General features: G+C 40.8%; 3 protein-coding genes across 4 annotated transcripts in view; all 3 read right to left on the reverse strand.

The window, feature by feature from the left end:
• septin9b (septin 9b) overlaps positions 1-5,670 on the reverse strand; it is an 85,975-nt gene extending 80,305 nt beyond the window's left edge. Inside the window, exon 1 of the mRNA XM_030424093.1 lies at positions 5,398-5,670. Coding sequence (XP_030279953.1) covers positions 5,398-5,419 — 22 coding nt within the window. The 5' untranslated portion in view covers positions 5,420-5,670. The remainder of the gene's footprint in view (positions 1-5,397) is intronic.
• A 2,101-nt stretch (positions 5,671-7,771) lies between these two features.
• LOC115568995 (uncharacterized) lies at positions 7,772-10,698 on the reverse strand. 2 transcript variants are annotated; one of them, XM_030397198.1, is made up of 5 exons: positions 10,500-10,698; positions 10,026-10,358; positions 9,308-9,640; positions 8,834-8,943; positions 7,772-8,193 (listed from the first exon to the last, which is right to left on the reverse strand). In XM_030397198.1, the coding sequence occupies exons 1-5, from the start codon at positions 10,549-10,551 to the stop codon at positions 8,053-8,055; spliced, it is 969 nt and encodes a 322-aa protein (XP_030253058.1). In that variant the 5' UTR covers positions 10,552-10,698; the 3' UTR covers positions 7,772-8,052. The 2 variants fall into 2 exon arrangements, with proteins under 2 accessions (XP_030253058.1, XP_030253710.1); XM_030397850.1 differs by having other exon boundaries at positions 10,026-10,355; positions 10,500-10,694.
• A 334-nt stretch (positions 10,699-11,032) lies between these two features.
• Positions 11,033-18,985, reverse strand: LOC115570214 (uncharacterized). Its single transcript, XM_030399043.1, has 7 exons — positions 18,897-18,985; positions 16,333-16,400; positions 15,892-16,233; positions 15,195-15,518; positions 12,873-12,995; positions 11,867-11,911; positions 11,033-11,746 (listed from the first exon to the last, which is right to left on the reverse strand). Exons 2-7 carry the CDS (start codon positions 16,388-16,390, stop codon positions 11,736-11,738), a joined length of 903 nt encoding a protein of 300 aa, XP_030254903.1. The 5' UTR covers positions 16,391-16,400; positions 18,897-18,985; the 3' UTR covers positions 11,033-11,735.
• Positions 18,986-19,742: the final 757 nt, after the last annotated feature.

Below are 19,742 nucleotides of genomic sequence, written 5' to 3' on the forward strand. Positions count from 1 at the left end.
TTTGTACTTGGCACTTATGAGAGAAGTCTGATAAAGGTAGTCTAATGCTCATGGAGGCTTTCGAGCAGGGGTTTTAATGTGATAAGGATTATATGAACCGGAGAGCTTGGCAGCTTGATTCTGAGGTAGTGAATTAAGCAGATGCTCACCGATGAATAGCAGAGTAATAAAGACAGCTTTATTATCGCAGGGAGTAGTAGTGAACCTGGTGGCAGGCCGGGCCAATACATGACTCAGACTGAAGGGAATCTAGCTCAGCTGTCACTGAAGGGCCATTGTTGAACTGGAATAAAGAGCTGTATTGACTCCCCTCATCTGCTGCTCCTCTATGGGACCCACTGGTGTGGTTTAGTGGGAGGAGGGATGACATGATGGATGCTGCAGTTTAAAGAGTCTTGTCATTTTGAAGAAACCCAACAGTACTGTAGTCATCTGGGCCTGATTTGACACTTCACCAGCGCTGATCCGTGACCAGTCTGACATCAGTCTTGTATTGTAAGTTTTACAGTAACATACAGTGAGCAGTGTCCATAGATTAATATCAAAACTCAATTTTCAATAATAAATTATTTGTTTAAGTAATTTAAGTAACATTTTCTTGTCACAGCTTGTTAAATGTTGGATGTTTTCAACTTTCCCAGCCCCATCAGGCTCTAATGACTTCTGGTAAAAATGTTACACTCCTGTCTTTAGTTGAGACTATTAGAAAAGCATTTAGAATATGATCAATACATCAACTGCTAATAAAAATCATGAAATACAGCCCAACATAGGTTAATTAACTTTTAAACACAATGAAGAACATTGCTTGATTGTTGTTAAGTATTGTGTAGCATAGTGAGGATATATATTCTTGCAAAGAAATGTGGTATTAATAAACACATCCATCCAATATTGATCCTATCGTGGAATGAGAAATGCATACAACATCCTGATAAACTATGTTCCGCTGTGGTATTAAATGAGATAGAATTCTTCATGCACAAGAAGTAAACCTTCAACAACACTTTATATCAAACCTGCAATAAGTGATATTTTTATCTATTTTTTGGCCAATCAGAGGGAAGCAAAAACTATTTGAGATCATACCACTGAAATATATCACCTCTCATATAACTTTAACTTTTCAAAAACAGTTGCTTATTTATACATTCCAGCAGATACATCACAGCAACATCGTCATCATTTCGAGTTTGTTTCAAGCCACATAATGGACGCTAGTCTAATATTCCCTCTCTTTAAGCTCTGTTATCGTTCTCTGCCAACTCCTGAGGGAAATATCTGTCTCTTTAGCCGCTAAATGCTCCACTATGAACAGCGGCTAGACGCCAACTGCATCCGTCTGCTGTTTGGTGCTGAGTGGGTAGTGTACAGCCAGCTATAGACCTTTTAACCTGCAAACATCTGCCTGCTGCAGCTGAAAGCTACGATATGAGAGCAGCGACAGTAAACCAAAACAGCAAAGTAAAGTTGTGGGTCAATTAAACAATGAGCTGGACCTCACTATAATGCTTAGAAAGCTACAGAGTCAGATGATAATTCTCTGTAGGTTCATTTCTATGAGTCACTCCTACCACTTTGTTTTTCACTGTAACTTGATACATGATATTACTGTATTAAAAAAATATCAGTTATAGCAGATTTAAAGGTTGCAAATTGAGACAAAAGTAAGATTTTTCAAGTCTTTTCGATTATAAAGCGATCTAGGTGCTATATAAATAATCAAAAGGCTCGATCAAAATTCAGAAACTGTTCCTTTAAATGAGCTGTCAGGACTTCTGGAAGGTTGTGATGTCACAACTATACAGTGACCAGCCTCAGCCACACCCCAGCAAAGCCTTGAATGCAAAGATACCAGCAGGGTTGTTGCAGAAACATGGTGAATGTCTTCTCAGGCATGTGTAAGCTGACCAATCAGAGCAGAGTGGGCTTTCTGGGGAACCTTAAAGAGAGGAGGAATAGAGGAGCTGCAGCAATGGAGAGTACAAAAAAAAATTGAAATAAAAGGATGTGTTTTCAAACATCTTCTAGTAGAGACCCAAAATAAAAGTATGAACCTGAAATTGAGCATAATGTGGGAACTTTAAGTTTCAGTTACAATTTACCACAAATGGCTCATTTGGATAATAGCTTTCTGTAAAACGCTGCCATATAATCTTATCATCATGATACAACTTCAATGAAACTCATTTAAATTGAAATATCATGCTGAGCATCTTTGAGTCCTCATTGAAACGTGTGTGTGGATGCAGAGTTATGAAAGTGATCTAATCTCATTAGAAACATATCCCCCAGTCTGTGCCATGACAAAATTGAGATAAGTCAAATACCGTAGTGTGTGGGCCAAAGTCTGCACATGTCACCCACAACATCTAATCCAGCAGGCTAAATCCTGGCCATCAGCCCCTCCAGTGTGCTGAGAGCACTGAGATGATGAGTCACTGTAATAATTAGTCATTTGCTTGTAAAATAGGGAGAGATGAGAATGTATCCCCAAGACATTCAGCATTGTGATAGTCAGTGTGCGTTACATGAAGTCTACTGATCTAACATGACAACTAATCTAATCATAAATAAGTGATATTTGTTGATTTAAAAAAAAAGAAACTCATACAGCAGTATGTGTACAGCCAAAGTGATCCTCACTGACACCACATCTGCCTGCTCCATCCACACAGGTCAACATCAAGAACGCTTCCATGAGTTTTTTCGTCAAACCTTCCATCAAAGATGAAAAGTCCGACAACTCCACATAACCAGCCCCCAGCAAATGTTCACCACAAAGGAGCCTATTCAGTCTGAGGACAAGCCTGTTCTCAAAAATGACCCAACCATGAGAATACATAGCACAGCTGACTGGGATCTCTCAAGCGTAGGAAGACAGAAAGAAAAAGATGAGGGAGGATGGGAAAAAAAAAGGTCCATTAACTCCACTGGGTCTCCCTGTTCATTCAGGGTCACATTACATGAAACTACAGAACAACATGGGTACATCCAGTTCATTGAGCCCAACAAGCTCCAGGTCTCACCGGACCTCCCTAAATGGGAGCAAACAGATTTTTGTTAGTGATCTAAGGGACAACACGAAGCTCCCAGAGCGCAATTAAGCATGAGTGACTGGAGACAGCAGAGATCTGATGTGCTCTTCCTAAAAACAACCGAAAACATCTGAAAACAGAGCTTTCAACTGTGCATGCAAATGGTTTTTGGGAAGAGTTTTTCACACCAAGGTCCTTGCTCTGCTTTGACCATGTCAGCAGATAAAAGCTGCCCTCAACTGCATGTTTGCACAACTTCAAACATCCACTTTCTTCATCATTATCACACTCTGAGACTGTCCAGTCAAACTAAGTTGACGGATACACTGGAGAAGCGAGACCAAGAAAAGGCTCCCAATCAAAAGCATTGTTACGTTCCGTTAATTGGGTTCCCTCTCAGTTCAGCCATGAAATCCTGCGGCCTCACAGAAAATTTGACACCTAAAGGTCAAGATGATGCTGCATGGAGGAAGCACTGGAGACTCTACGAGCTCTAAGCTGAGGAGAAGAGAGTGTGGCCGCCCGGTCATGGTTTGTCTATGCCCGGAGAGAGATCTGGCTACCAGTCAACCCTAATGATCAAAGAGCGTTAAGACCTCAGAGTTAAAATCCTCTTCTTCCAATCCTCCTGCACGGTAAATTACATTTGGGCTTTCTTGGTTTTCCAGGAAACGTGTTAAAAGCACTTTAACCTGCAACACCTGACAACCCTGATCGTTGATGCTCAGTGCCAGCCTCCCGCAGACTGACCACCTCCTTTGTCAGCGATCCACCGCTGGCTAAACACTACTGCAAATAGCTCAAAGGTGTTTGAGTGGCAGTGTTGTGTCAGTGCAGGTGCAGCGGTGAGGATATCCAGAGACAGACACAGACAAGTTAGTGATAAGGCTCCTTAAACTGGCCAGTCCCTCACCTCTTAGTTTGACCTTTTCCACATTTCTGTTCCCAAAAAATGTCAAGCACTGCATTCTTTAGGCTCCGTGCAGACTGCTGCCGTGTTTGTGATAGTTGCTATGCACATGGTTAATACTGGGTAATCTGGATTGTCTGACAGGATACAGTCAGATTGAGAAAATTCAAATGCAGACTATAGAGATGCATGGATTGACCGGCCACAGACTGGGAATGGCTGGTCGTAGCCACGACTGGTTTGATGTTATTTGTACAAAAAAGCTCCATCCAGTGACAGAGCACTTTATTTTCAGATTTAAGTGAGAGTGACAGAAAGTGCTATAACTTGGTGCAGTTTTGAGAAGTAAGACGCGTATTTTGTCGATCCTAAAAGAAAAACTGAATTGGCCAAAATCCAGATCTGAAAGTCATAGTGTAAAAAAATCAGAAATCAGAATCTGCAGTTTGTTGGTTTTCACTAATTTCTCATGGAATAAAGCACGCATCTTGATAACAATACTGATATCCTACTAACCTTAGTGTTAAAACAACTTTGAAGTTTGTTGCATGTTCGGGAGTCTTTGAATGATAACCAACAAAATGGACAATTTCAATTTGCCTATTAAGATTTGACTTGACTTTTCCCCGCTGACTTGATAATATCCGGTGTGGATATGAGCTTTGTTTAGTTTGGCATGCCTTCCTTCAAACACAGTGTTAAATATGTGTCTTGTTTTTAAACACAAGTGCAGCAGCATCAGCTTGTGCCACACTTCTGTGTCTGTTTCATCTGGGGTTTCATCCCCTGAGCCCATCCTGTGGTCCCAAATGTTGGAGGGGGGGGGGGGACGCACAGATGGGACAGGGGCAAAGTCAGAGAAGTGTTAGCTGACAAACATACGCACATGTACGCACAAGCACACACTGTGAGGCACAACACAAAAGCGTGCATACTGACATCTAAAATATCTGATAAGACACACACACGCAGCACTGTGAGTTCATGAGGAGAGCGCAGCCTGAAGGGGCCAGTGCATCCATACAGAAGGTCAGGATGAGAAGGACAGATGATCATGCACATCAAGCTTTAATAGCCAGGGGACCCCGAGGGTGCTCCCCTGGGTGCCGTACACTCAGCCGCAAAGCAAATTGGCCCAAAACAGCAACTCTCTGACTGAGGAGTGACAGAGTCTGGCAAGTTGGAAAGAAATAGAAAGACTCAAGATGAACAGAAATAAAGTTTATATAGCGAGACGTTTGTTCAGCAGACATTCATCCAGAATACACAGTCACCAACAGCTTGTGCAGGATTACTCTTACGTGCATGTATTAGTACTTTATAGATTAAGCCAACAGTCTTTTTCTGCAGAGTTTGATCTGACTGAATATGTTAAATGATACAGTATTTTACCGCCATATTAAGCGTAATCTGGCATACTTAAAAATAAACAAACAAACAAAAATGTACCTGGGTTGGGAGTCTTCTTCATGCTCTGTGGTTCCTGCGGGCCCACTTCTTTCAGTTGTCAGTAAAGAGCAGCGCTGAGGGTCCTCAGAGGAAAACCCGGTGATGCCCGTCCAAAAAACACGGAGCCGACTTTGTTGATGCTTTCAGTTTGGCCGCACTTGTTCTTGTGCTGCGCGCTCCCTGTGCGTGATGGCACCGTGTGACTGCGGGCGGCGCAGATGCAAAAGTTGCCGTGTGATCAGCTGATGTGCACTTTAGTGGTACACTGAGGTTGTCGGGACCGCACGACCATGTTAAGAGGAATGATGCGAGCGAACTAGGGGGAGGAGGAGGAGGGGGAGGGTGGGGAGAGCCTCTGACGCGCCTTTACGCACGGATCCACATTGGAGATGGCACAGAATCTATGCAGCGCCGGGCTCCTCACTAGGCGAACAAATAATTATCATTAAGAAATGATTATTCAGACACAATAATCTGTAAGTGCTGTGTTGGAATGAAACTGATACGATGCGCTCATCATCAGGGAGAAGACATTTGGGCAGAAACCTTCATGCATGACACGGTGCCACGACAGTTAATCTTATTTCTTCACACCCGGACTCATTTCTGAAAACAGCATGGGTGACTGCCTTTATAGGTCACAAACGTTTGAATCCAAACCTGTTCAATGATTCTTCTAGAAACTGCTGCCTGCTGTTCGCATCTGACACGTTGAGGTATGTATGTTGCAGTAAAACGACTGTCCGATGCTGCCCTCTTGTGGTAAAAAAGTGAGAAGAAAGAAGAGAAGAAAACGAGAACACATGCACAACACAAATAAGGACTAATGTTGAGACACTTTTCACTTGCTATAGGTGGAACAAATTAAATCATGACCAGGGATCTGGGAGTGAAGCATCTGATTGCTTTCTTCAGTAGTGTTAAACGACATTGTGCTTTTTCTGCTCTAACATCCCAAAGCGTCTGCTGTTAAAAAGGTTTTTATTATCGAGGACAAATACAACTCCATATTTGCTGTCGGCAAAACTCATGTGAATATGCCTTGTGGTTGATTTGATTGGTTTGGGCCAAGCGAATGACCACTGTAAATGTGCTGCAAGCTTCCACAGCTTAAAAGGAAATTCAAAGAAACTGATGAACAGTTAAAGAGCCTTATTGTTGCCTCCAACAATCGACCAACCTTCCATGGACAAGCAAGGTTCGAATTGAAAAAACATTTGAAACAATACATATTATTAGAATTGCAAACTTGTTGTGAACTTTTCAATGACACTGTCAGCCACAACTGGCTAACAACAGCCTTACTACCAATAAATGACATAGCTGAAAAGTGATGAGGTGCAGTAACAAAACTTTACCCGCCACTTGCCCCCTTAAAAAAAAGAGAATGGTACCCAACCACACTTGGGTGATCACGTGTTGAATGGATCACCTTGTAAACATACACTGAGGGGTTGCAACCCTAGTGTAATACTTCATTTTGCTCATAGGCAAGAGTCGTTACCGGGTCAAATGACAGGCTATCAGACAGTAAGAAAAGAGCAGTCGCAGCATCAGTGGGCTAAGAAAATATTTTTAAAGATAAACCAAATTTTGGCATCATAATCTGACATAGGTGCGCTGTATTTCAGATAGTTCATCTCTTAATATTCCACATAATCCATCATCCAGTTTGACTGTTGCTGCCATGCCCTGGTGTGAAGGTCTATCACAGCTTTTTCAGCTTGAGCTTGAAAATTTTGAAATTGCTTGCACTGATTTCTGTGTCTGATTACCTACTAGAGTGTCATTATAATGTATTTTTATCATTAAAAAACAATGAATCAAGACAAAGGCAGAACGGCAGCGCTCAAAATCAGGCAACTTAAAGCTCAGAAACTTTTGGTAAAAAATAGTCAGGAAGTAAACTCTGACGAATTAGTCATCATTCAACTCTGTCTTGTGGTATGTATTCCTCTAAAAAGCCATATACGATGGTGACATTTAAGGTCAGACTACCATAGAATGGTTCACCTACACATCTATTCACATGCATATATGCACCCATATCTGTGTCTGTAAAGCCTGTGGTTGAGTTAAACTTCCTGCCCTCACAAGTAGCAATGATTGACTTAACAACTATTCTGTTGTTGATATGGTGGTAAACATGAGGGGGTTTGGGGGGTGTAGTGGGGGGTCTGTTTGTGGCCACATTTCCTTTCAAAAAGCTGCCCCCAATAACAATTTTAAAATATGTGTCCTAGATTTAAATCTTTTCAAGAGCCTTTTCTTTTAAATAGTCAATAGCCAAGGCAAATAGATGAATTTGCAGTACAGTGTTTTCTCTCAATGTTAATGTTTGGATGGATATAGTGAGCGAATAAAGCATCATCAATAGTGTATGACACCATGAAGAACTTTATTCATACATCTATTTCATTGTTTGCAATGAAACAGTCAAATACAGTCATAAAAACACTAAAACAAAGTTCAAACATGACAATTAATACAAACAACAGTGAGGATACTTTGATTTGGGTGACAGTTTCCCAACAATGTGTTTGGCTTTAAATTTTGTCTCATGTACATTTTATAAATCACTTCAAAATTTGATCAAGCAACAGTGAGAAGAAGTAAACCAACCCCCACCGAACCAATAATATTTGATTCACAAAGCTAAGCAAAATCAATCAGACTTGGCGGCGACTGCTCTGGAGCAGCTGGAGGGCGAAGGGCGTTCCTGGTCATCACTTCATACACATTATTGTTGGAGGCCCTCCGTGTTGTTGTTCGTCTGCTGCCAATCCATTGTTTTGTCTGTTGATAGTGAAATATCACTGAAGGTTTGCACGGATATCAGACATTTATGGTTTTTATGTTTCCCTTTTCAAGACGAGCTTCAAAGAAGTTGAAGACAGATTTTTAGAGGAGTGTTAACAGCAAATTTCACAAACTATAATCAGTTGAAAGGAACCAACATAACAGTTGGGTGTTTGACCCATCCATCCACCCTAACCTCGTCCCTATGTGGACTTAGTCAGTTTTTATACCACGTTGGTTCTCCATTATCACCTCTGATGGTACTGCACCCTCATATACTTGTATAATTCACTTCTCAGCGAGGCAATCATGTCATGGTAACCCCTAGTAATCGGCAGATCTAGCTTTACCTCAAGACTGCAACAGAAATACAGTAATTCAGTGAAACTGCACCCACATACCCGAGCATTCAGTGATCTTCTACGTAAAGCCTGCCAGTGAATTGAAGATGTCAAAGGGTAAACCTTATGTTTACAGCAGTTTGGTGGTTTTGGTTGCATGTAGTGATAAACTGATAAACGTGCACATGCCGAGCAAATAATATCTGCAGATTCTGCACACGAGGTAACCAGTGCTGAAGCTTGCAGAGCTACTTTAAACACTTTTGATGTTTAAGTAGTGAGAAGTCTGAACTCACCCTCTGGATCATCAGGATGAAGATCACGGTTACTAGTGAACTGATGGCGTACGTGGCAATGATGACTAACACAAGAGATGGACTTTGGTTGGGAGGGACAGAAGGATTTTCTGTATGAAATGACAGACACACAAAACATGGGTTACACCGAAAATCAAATGCTAAAATCTCCATTTCAATATTCTTGTATCAGTCGTAGCAGTGAAAGCATTGTAGCATAGCTTTATTTCATTTTATCTTTTTTTTTTACCATATAGATTTACAAACTGCTGACTATCATGTATTTTTTAATAAATACACATACATTTTTTTGTGTGTGAAATCTTAATCAGCAAGAAACTGGTGAGTAAAATTAGCTTGTGAAGTGATCACCAATGAAATCCACTAGAAGTATCAAAATCAAGCATTAAACTAGAACTTAATGTGTCATTAAAAAGGAGCTGTTTGAATGCACTGGACTGCGCTCCAACACACCTCTAACAATAAGAATGTAGCCTTTGCAATGGACTCTATGATCATTTTCCTTCACGTAGACACAGCGGTAGAAACCAAGGTCCTCCATGGTCAGGCTGCTGATGGTGATGGTGTGGTTCATCAGGGATCCGGTTGTTTCAATCCTGTTGATGAATTGTTTTTGCGGGCTGATATTGCCAGTTTGTCTGTGATAGTAGAGCACCTCTTCCTTTTCCTGAAATACTTGCCGATACAGAGACAACCCAGTATACTCTTCAACGCTGCCGGGACATCCTTCACAGGAACACTTAAAGGTGATGCTCCCCCCCACCCTTCCGTACACTAGAATGTCATCTGTCACAAAAAAGAAAAGCTGTCTGATTAGAGGGTCTAAAAACACAAGACAGCCATTCTGCATTATTGAAGCACTGACTGGATAGCGTTAACATGTAAACAGCATTTTGATATTGTCTTTTCAATGACTGGTTGAGGTTGGACCCATTTTATAAACTATCGGCTTTCATGTTTTTCTTAATAAAGGCACCATATGTTTTGTACCTAAAATCCTAACCTGCAAGGAACTGGTAAGTACAACCATCAAGATTAAAAATGTATATTTGCCTATAAAGTGATCCCCAATGATATGCACCATAAGTATCAATATTAAGCATTAAAGTAGAAATGAATGCATCATTTAAAAAGGAACTGTTTGAATGCACTGGACCGTGCTCAAACTCACCTCTTACAACAAGTGTGTAGCCATTGCATTTGAATCGAACAGCGTTTCTGTTCACGTAGACACAGTGGTAGCAGCCGGCGTCCTCCATGGTCAGGTTGCTGATGGTGATGGTGTGGTTCATCAGGGATCCGGTTGTTACAATCCTGCTGTTGAATCTTTCTTGCAGGGTGATTTTGCCATTTCTTCTGTGATAGTAAAGCACCTCTTCCACTCCCTTCCAATCCTGTCGATTCAGATACATCCCGATAGACTCATCAACGCTAACGGGACATCCTTCAGACGAACACTTTAAGGTGACACTTTCTCCTTCCCATCTGTACACTGCAATGTCTTCTGTCATAAAAGAGATGAAATGTCTGATTAAAGGGTCTAAAAACCAAAGACACACAGCCATCTACATTATTAAAACACTGACTAGATAACAGTGTTTCTGGAAGCAGCAACTACAACTGTTTTCAAAGTAAACGATCATACCTGCATTAGTGGAAAGACAGAGCAACAGTACAGACCAACAGAGTGGCATCATCTTGCAGCACTGGCTGCACGCTGTGTTTGTCTCTCACATATACCCACACAGATGGCATACTGCAAACACTGCTTCCTGTACTTCAAAGCGTGGTGGTGATATGACAAGTGTGAGAGAATTTCATGGGCTTCATTACTATTTCATTTCATTGTATTTCTTTGCAACTCAGACATGTGACCTCAGCTGGGCTGTTTCATGTCGCACTAACCAATTTTAACTAAAGTAAATATAAGAGTGGAGTGATGGCATTCTAAACTCACACATTCTCTGAGTGTGTTTTGTAATTCAAGGTTCCTTGTTTCCTATTTCTATATGATTGATACGTGTTCTGCAAATCTGTAGAAAGATTCCCCATCTCATTGCCAGGTCACCAAACATTGACACTATGGATTTGAGGACCTGGAAATGGGACTCAACACTCAACTATGTTTCTCCAGAATTGTTAAATATACCTTTAAACAATGAAAATGAATGAAACATATAATTTTAATGTATTTATTAACAAACAGACAGAAAAATATCATATACCATACATATATAAAAATCTATGACATACAACAATAGAAAGCAACATAGCTAACATTCACATTTTTTACATTTACATTTTAAGGCATTTAGCAGACGCTTTTGTCCAAAGTGACTGACAGTAATTCATACATTCATGGTGATGGCTGCCATGCAAGGTGCCAATCAGCACATCAGGAAATGTTTGGGGTTCAGTATCTTGCCCAAGGACAGTTCAACATGCAGCCCAGGGGATGGTGGTGAATCAAACCAGCGACCTTCCGAAAGAAAGACGCTGGCTTTATCCCTGAGCAACAGCTGCCCCCCTAACATTAGTTCTGAAATGACTACCCACCAGCTTCAAGCACAACACAGAAGTTCCAAGCCTCTTAAAAAAAGACAGTGCTGGTTCATATCACGCAGTTAACCATTACTGAGCATTAATCAGTTTTAAAACTCAAGTTACCAAAACTTGGTACTGCACAACTTTCATCAGATCTTGTGTGGTGATACTGTGTAATCAAATGACCTCATCAGGACAAAGAAAACATAGAAACCAGCCAATACATCACCTCTGAAAAAATGCCACTGACTGAGGAAGGAACAGCTGCACTCAACTATTTACTAGGAACATTACTATCACTTCAGGCCAGGGTGTCGTAGTATTCTTTATCCATCTCCTAATGACCTCCTGCAAAAGGTTTAATACCAAAGTCTGAGTTAATCCTTATACACTTCATTTTAGAAACAATATTAAAACAAGTTTTATTAGTTGGACACAGTGAGTAACAGTGCTGTATTTCAGTCTTACCTTTTTCTGCGTCTGACTCAAATGTACAGACTTCCTGATGGTCACCTGGAACAAATTCAAGGAATTATTGTGGGTTACATCCCAAATATGCTATCTACGACCTGTGTAATACACATGACTGTACTTCCCAGCCCATCTTTAAGTCAGAGGAAACACCAGGGAGCAGTTTATTTTTTTTATGTTAATAAAGTGACATCAAGGTAGAACAAGGATATTGCGAAAGTTTTTTGTCAGTGATCAACATGGCGGGAGGAGTACGTGCTTGAACAGGCTTGGAATGTGATCAGACCGTCTGTGGTGAGTTAGTTTGAGCTAAAACACAGTAACAACTTTGATGAACAAAGTAAAAAGGGACAAAAAAAGAACATACCATGAGGTAAGATAAGACAACACTGGAAGACATGGGAATGGGTTAAGGTAGAACACAAGTGGATGATGCAGGTGAACCATAGGGGAACACAGGAAGAACTGACAAAGACAGGAGGACACACACAGACTATATATACACACAACTAACGACGGGATGAGGTGCAGGTAGAGAGAGGTGGAGCAACACAGGGGTGGGAAATAAATGGAAAACACTAGAAACAGGAGAGGGGCTGATGGGCCGGAGAGACACTGTAACAGACTGGTGAGGAAAGCGAGAAAACAGGAAGTAAAGAAAGGCATGCAAAACATGACGCATGGGGGTTAAACTTTAAAATAAAACAGGAAACCACAGATGCAGAATAACAGAATCATGACACAAACACTACATTGGAAGATGTTTTGTTCAAAGTGACTTACATTAAGTTCATTTAACTTTATACATACAAAGCTAGATATTATTAAAAGCTACATTTTCATTGGAAGAGCGCATTCCAGCCAAATAAAGAACAGAAAGTTCAGTTGTACAGTTCAAGTGCTTGGACATTTTCTCTTGTACCTTTTTAAAACCTGTTATGTTCATACTCAAAAAAAATACATTTAGACCAAAAGCCAAACAAGGCCCTGTGTGGATACTCACGTCGAGATTGCCTTACATAAACGAACACCATCACCACCAGCAATCCAACGATCAGTGATCCGATGACCACCAGAGGAGCAACTACTTTGGTGATTTGAGCAGACGGCTTTCCTGGTTCCTTGCCTGAAAAAGATTGATAACAAAGCTTTAATGCTCTAATCCTTCAGGTCGTGAACAAAAACAAGACAGAAGGTAGTAAAAAAGAAGAGAACAATGATCCAGGGGAGCCCAAGATATGACAATCCATCATTATGTGAGGCAGCAGAACCGCAGAGGGGTAGATGGTCCCAGGGGACAAGGCCCATCAGAAGGGAGCCCGAATGAAAAGAGAGGAGGAGGACGAGCCACAGGAGGAGGAGGAGCAAGCTAAAGAGATTGAAAGAGCAACGCAGTTTGCAGCTTGTGGGGATAGAAAAAGTGCTGTTAATAAAAATAAACAGACTGTTTCTTGTCAGCAGAACAATGTGAATTATAATACTATAGGTAACTTATTGAGACAGAGACCGACCCATTGAAGAAGCTAGCGATCGAAGTCAAGGACTAAATGAAAGTTAAATCAAAGAAATACGAGCGAGATTGTCTGATGTCAGCTGGGAGGTTATTCCAGAGGAAGGGGGAACGATAAGAAAAAGCTGTTAGGAGTTAAGACTCTGGCTGCAGCATTCTGAGCCATCTGAAGACTTTTAGTGCTCTCACGCAGAGAACTGAAAATAAGACAATATAATAAGGCAATAATCCAGCAATAATCCAGCCTAGACAAGCAAAGGCATGAATCAGGATCTCTCTCGTCAATCTGGGACAGAAGGGCGGTTTATTTTAGCATGTTGCGCATATGGTAAAAAGCAATGTTGGTATTTTATTTGATGTTCTGTTCGAAAGACAGGGTAGAATCAAAAGTAATACCAAGGTTCTTGAGAGTTAAACTTTGAAAATAAATTTAGGCATTTTAACACAAGAAATAACACAGTTGAAAAGAGTTACCATCACCTGTCTGAAGTGGTGACTCTGTTGAGCAGGGGCAATGACAAACATCTCTAACTTTTATCCAAATTCAGGAGCAGGAAGTTTTCTGACATCCATTTCTTCAATGCATACAAGCAGGTCTCTAATTTCGTGATATGAGATATATCATCAGCTTTTATGGGCACATAGCAGTGGAAATGTATTCCATAACTCTGATTAATTTGGCCAAGAAGTGAAATATATAAAGAGAAGAGCAAAGAGCCAAGAACAGATCCCTGGAGAACCCAATACTTCAGATCAATTTATACTGATGTAGTATAATTGTAAGAAACACATTGTGTTCTTTTGGATAGATAAGACTTGAGTCAAGTGAGAGCAAGGCCAGAGATGCCAAATTGACTTTCAAATTGGTCTATATTCTATGATCTATGGTATCAAATGCAGCGCTGAGATGCAGTAACAGAAGCACTGAGGTAGAGTTTGAGTCCAAAGTAGAATGCCATTTACTACTTTAGTATTGGCAGTTTAAGTAGAATGACAGGCTCTGAGAGCTGATTGAAAAGGTTCCAAAAGATTATCATCAAGAAGTTTGCCTGAAAGTTGCTAGGATAAAATTATTTTTAAGACTTTAGAGAAGAAGGGAAGGGTGGATACTGGTCTCTAATTATCTAGAGATCCTGGGTCAAGATGTGGTTTCTGAAGTAGAGGCTTTATCAAAGCAGATTTAAAACTAGCACGGACAACACCGGTCACAAGTGATAAGTTAACTATATTCAACATTGTAGGTCAAAGTGCTGACCATAGATCCTTAAACAGTTTTGCCAGAGGGGGGTCCAGGACGTGCTTAGTTGGTTTTGAGGATGAGACAAGTTTAGACAATATCTCAAGAGAGATATTTTCAAAAGCCTTTAGAGCTGAGACTAACTGAAAATCAGCAGAAGGATGTTTCATAATCAACTTTGACGAGGAAGCCAAAGATAAAGAGTTAGTTTTGTCATGCTATGCAGGATCTAGGTAAAGTCTGAACAAGTGAGTCAACAGGGGGAGGGGGGGTCACATGGGAGAATTTGGGTAGATTGAAAACTTGTTCTGGATACGCTGCAACAGTTTAGTCACAGAGTCCAGCCAAGAGTAAGTTGAAGTAGTCCAGGTGGGAGATGACCAGCACTTCAACCAGGAGTTGTTTTGCTTCCTTTTTGAGGAAAGATCGGATCCTGCAGATGCTGTAGAGAGCAAAACTGCAGGATTGGGCCACAGCAGTGATGTAAGGGTTGCAGGACAGTCTGTCGTCCAGGATTACCCCCAGGTTCCTCACTGTTGATGAAGGCAATTAAAAGGGATTAAAGAACACCTGAATACCTGAGTGGCCTGATGCGTCTTGTCCGTCTGGTACTTCAAATGTGGCCTCATCCTCTTTGCCTCCACTGGTGTTGAACACTGCACATGTGTACTTGGAGTAAGTGGACCCTCGCAGCAGAGTCAGCTTGCTTGAGAGTTCAAACAGACCACTTTTTGTCTCCTTCACCTCCATGTCAGAGCTCCCTGTCCAATCCTCGTTGAGCTCACCAAACCAGCGAATCTGACCTTTTGGATAGCCACCAACAGAGTTACAAACCAGGGTACCACCTGTACTTTGACTTATCTTCTCAGGTTCGGAGATTATAGTAGGTTTGCTGTATTTGGCTGCGAAGAGAAAGCGAACATGATCATAAAGCTGAACATTGCACCACGACGTCAATTAAATGACACCAAGAAAGTATTGCAAAATTATCACTGACTACAATATTTGACTCATTCTTTGGAGTACAGTATGTGGAAGGAAATGCAAATAATGAAGAAAGTGCCTACAGAAGGTATTTTTGATTTCGATTATTTGTCACAATGAAACAGAAAGCGTCCAACAGAGAGAGACAGCTGGATCTGTTTCATGGGAAATACTGCTAGTGGAGGAAAGTTCCCTGATCTCTAAACTATCTTCAGTCCATCAAGGCCACAATTAAATCTTTCAACAAGAAAATGCTTTTGTGTATAACTAAAACATGGCTGAAGCTCTCACCTGTGACTTTTAGGGTGGTCTCGCTGGTTTCACCACCTCTGTCTGTCATCACCATACATGTAAAAACTCCCTGATCATCCACAGCGGTGTCGGTGATGTGCAGGGATACATTCATGTTCCTGTTGTTCCAGGATGGTTCAGCAAATGAGTAGCCTGGCTGTTTTTTAATTAGTTTACCATTGTGAAAAACCAGTAAGGGATCGTCAACTCCCTCTTTCTTCCAGCTGACTGTCCGGATTACCACGTCTGTTACCCCTTCGGAAGTTTTGACAGCACACTCCAGCAGTGACTGCTGGCCATACTGTCCCATGTTTTCAGTCTTGCAGTGCACATTTACAAAGCCTGTAGAAGAAAAAAAACGTTTTTTGAAAAGTGTTGGGACGTTACATCAGTCACAGGCTTATCTACATACTTCATACTCTCAGATGAGGCAGAACTTACCGGCATTCCCTGCAGTCATATGGATGACAATGAAAATAAAGATACCAATGGAGGCCATGTTTATTTACCTGAAATGACAGTTGAAATGAACAATTATTAATGAAGTGATTGGTTGAAATGTAACAAACACAAACACTAAGGATTTATTTCTGTGAATTAAACTACAGGGTGCAACAGAAATCAAAGTCAAGCACACCATGGGCACTGTTGGTATTTTTGTGGCCAGAGGTGCAGAGGCACCACCTGGGACTCACCTGGGACTTACCTGTATATGCCGTGGGATTTGAAATAATCTTATTTTATTACTGTTTTGCATTAGATGTCAGTGTATGAGGGACTATTGAAATCAATGGCCAATCAAAGCCAAACAGCTCCCCGTTTATGCAGGCTTGCACCAATAACAAATTTCTCAACACAGAAAAATGGACAGTTAATCATTAAAGACAATCAGTGTGGGATTTATCATGATTGATTTATTTAAGTCTCCTAAAACACATGGCAGTACAATTTTGGATCACAAAGTTATTGAAAGGGATTCGATTGCACAAGAGACCTCATGGGAATGGCATTTTCAAAAATATTTAACAGTAGTAATGTTATGCCATATATGGCTTCATGAATACCAGAGTTGAAGCTGGGGTTGGTAATTCTGTTCAGAAAGAATTCTTATTGTATTTGTATACAATGTCTGGCAATGGCTGTATATGGCACAATTCTGACGTCACAGAGGCTATTTCTGGCTTTCAGGAATATTTGTCCCTGCATAAAATACAATATAAGTTGTGGCGTTATAATACATTTAAAGTAATTTTAAGATCCTTGAAAAGCTGAATTTACTGTCAGACAAGTCATTGTGCCATTCTTTCTACAGGACAATCACTGCCAAAACAGTAGAGGATTGAGACAGCACCAACATCAGCAGCCCAACCTGTTGGCAAACACTAATCTGTGTTTATAATCAATCGAGAAACCTCTGGATGTTGTTTATGCTAAGTGTACTCTATATTGTCTAAACGATAACAGGTATACTATTTTTGTAGTGTTATTTATGAACACGTGCCCCAAAAAATTATCTAATGCAGTTGCTATTATTATTGCATCATGGAAATTGTAAGAACTGTAATGGGCTGGTTGTTTATGTTGCAAGTGTAAAGAAAAGGCGTTCATCATTTTCAAGACTTTATTTAAACACGTTTGAGATAATGCGAAGCAAGGAGTAAACAGAGAACAACAAATAAATAGGTGTCAGGCAGAGTTCAGCACTTGTGATGTGATTGCTCCAAACGTAGTCCTTGAATTCTGGCCTGTGAAGCAAAAGATGAGCAACATGATTAGTTATTTTGACAGAACAGAGCTTGACTGCCTGCACCATACTGTGAACATGTACACTTTCAATGGTCAATAAGACATTCCTGGACACCTGTACCCATTTCCCAGTTTATATTCCTTCACCCATCCCCCAATTTCATCTATTCATGCTTTTGACTTTGAAGTACCAGTCCTTTATCATTCTTTACATTGTTCTACCTACTGTGTTCATTGTTATTCACCAAAACACAGATTCAAAATGTGGAAAAATACATGCCTGGTCAAAATACTGTACAAACACTAGTAGTTTAGCTGTGGGATATGTTTATCAAAAAAAAGGCACCAGTATTGTTCTACTTTAGATGCTGACCTGCTCGTGTGCAGTCCTTTGAGCCAGCAACAATTCACAACAGCAAAATACGCTTTCAATACAATGTCTGAACGCTAACAAAACCAGCTTCACATCTGTCAGTGCTAGCAATGGCTGTATACGTTCAATAAGATAATATGAGGTGTTACTTACAGGCGAATGAGACATGAGGTAGCGACTTGTATTTAGATGTTGTGATGAAAACGGTGCACCGACAGTCTTCTTCCCACCTCTCGTGAGGGCTCGGGCTCTGTCGGCGGTATTCGGCTGTTGTCACGGCGCGCGTGGGAGGAGCAGGCTTGAAGCGAGGCCTGCGTGCAGGGGGCGTGGATTCCTGTCTGAATATTTCAAAATCCTATTATATTCTATCCTGGTCTTGACGGTTTTTCCGACTTAATTTACCGACCCCCGCTTTAACTTCTATAATGTCCAGAATGCCTGACCTGTGTTCATCAGTTCTGTTCAGTACTTGAGGCAGACTGGAGATATTTAACATGCCTGCCGAGCGAAGCGCTGACTCACTCCAGGGAAGCGAGCATTAGAGCCCAGCCCTGCATCGTTCCCGAAAAACTGACCACTTTATTTTCGCTTTGAATTATGATCACTGGACTAACATCAGGCTGAAGTAAGACACCAGAAATAATACAAAGACTGTTGTGTTACATTAAAGCAAACTATCTATTTTCTCAAAACAATACTTTTACCTCTTTACAACGTTTGAAGTATAGACGGAGCTGCCACACATCCTGTAACTTAATATCCTCTGTGACACATCCGCGATCTAATATTTAGTTTTTTATTTATTTATGAATCTATATAACATCTACGGACATATCTCACTGTCAAAAATAACAATAACAATTTAGGCTAGCTAATGAAAACTTACCGTATTCCTCAAATAATTACGGTGAAGGGTAAAGCCAAGGAAAGGACGTCCACTCCTGGTTCCTGCTTGTAGTTTCACTTTCGTTGCCCACTTTTTTGTCTTCACCTGCCAGGCTAGAGAGGCGTAGCCCTGGCACCGAGCCTGTCATTGAGTACATGATCAAAAACAAAGTAGAATTTAAAAAAAGATTCTGACTGTATGTGTAGGCTACATCTACATTTATATTACATTTAGCAGACACTTTTGTCCAAAGTGACTTACAGTAAATCATACATACATACACTGGTGGTAGTGGCTGCCATCAGGAGCAGTTTGCGTTCAGTATCTTGCCTAAGGACACTTTGTATGCAGATATGGGAATCAAACCATTGACCTTCTGTTAACAAGACGCTGGCTACCAACCCTGAGCCACAGCTGCCAATAGTATTCACATTGCTCAATGTCTCGTTTCTTATCCAGGTATGTTTGTGAAATGTAGTGATTCGTAGTCTATGCCATGATTTTTGTTCGTTATTCTTCTGGTGAAGATAAAAATATCCAACAATTAAGATATAAGAAAGAAATAGGTTAGAATAAGGGGCTGGGGATCACATTATGTCAGTGAGGATTAATTGCAAGATGTATAGAAGTCTCCACAATCATTTGGAACTCACTAGCAGTCCTTCATTGAAGGTGTTTTGACATGTCACAGTGTGAAAAGCACAGGCGTAAAAACGGCTGAATTCCATTTAGCTGCTTCAGTTTCACGGTCGTGGTATCGTTCATGCTGGCTTATATAGCAGAACCCTCATTAGTCTTATTAGTAACACCTGTGTTTTTACTGTAATGACAAGTCAAAATGAGTGC

The sequence above is a fragment of the Sparus aurata genome, chromosome 1 (assembly GCF_900880675.1).
Source record: "Sparus aurata chromosome 1, fSpaAur1.1, whole genome shotgun sequence".
Lineage (NCBI taxonomy): Eukaryota > Metazoa > Chordata > Actinopteri > Spariformes > Sparidae > Sparus > Sparus aurata.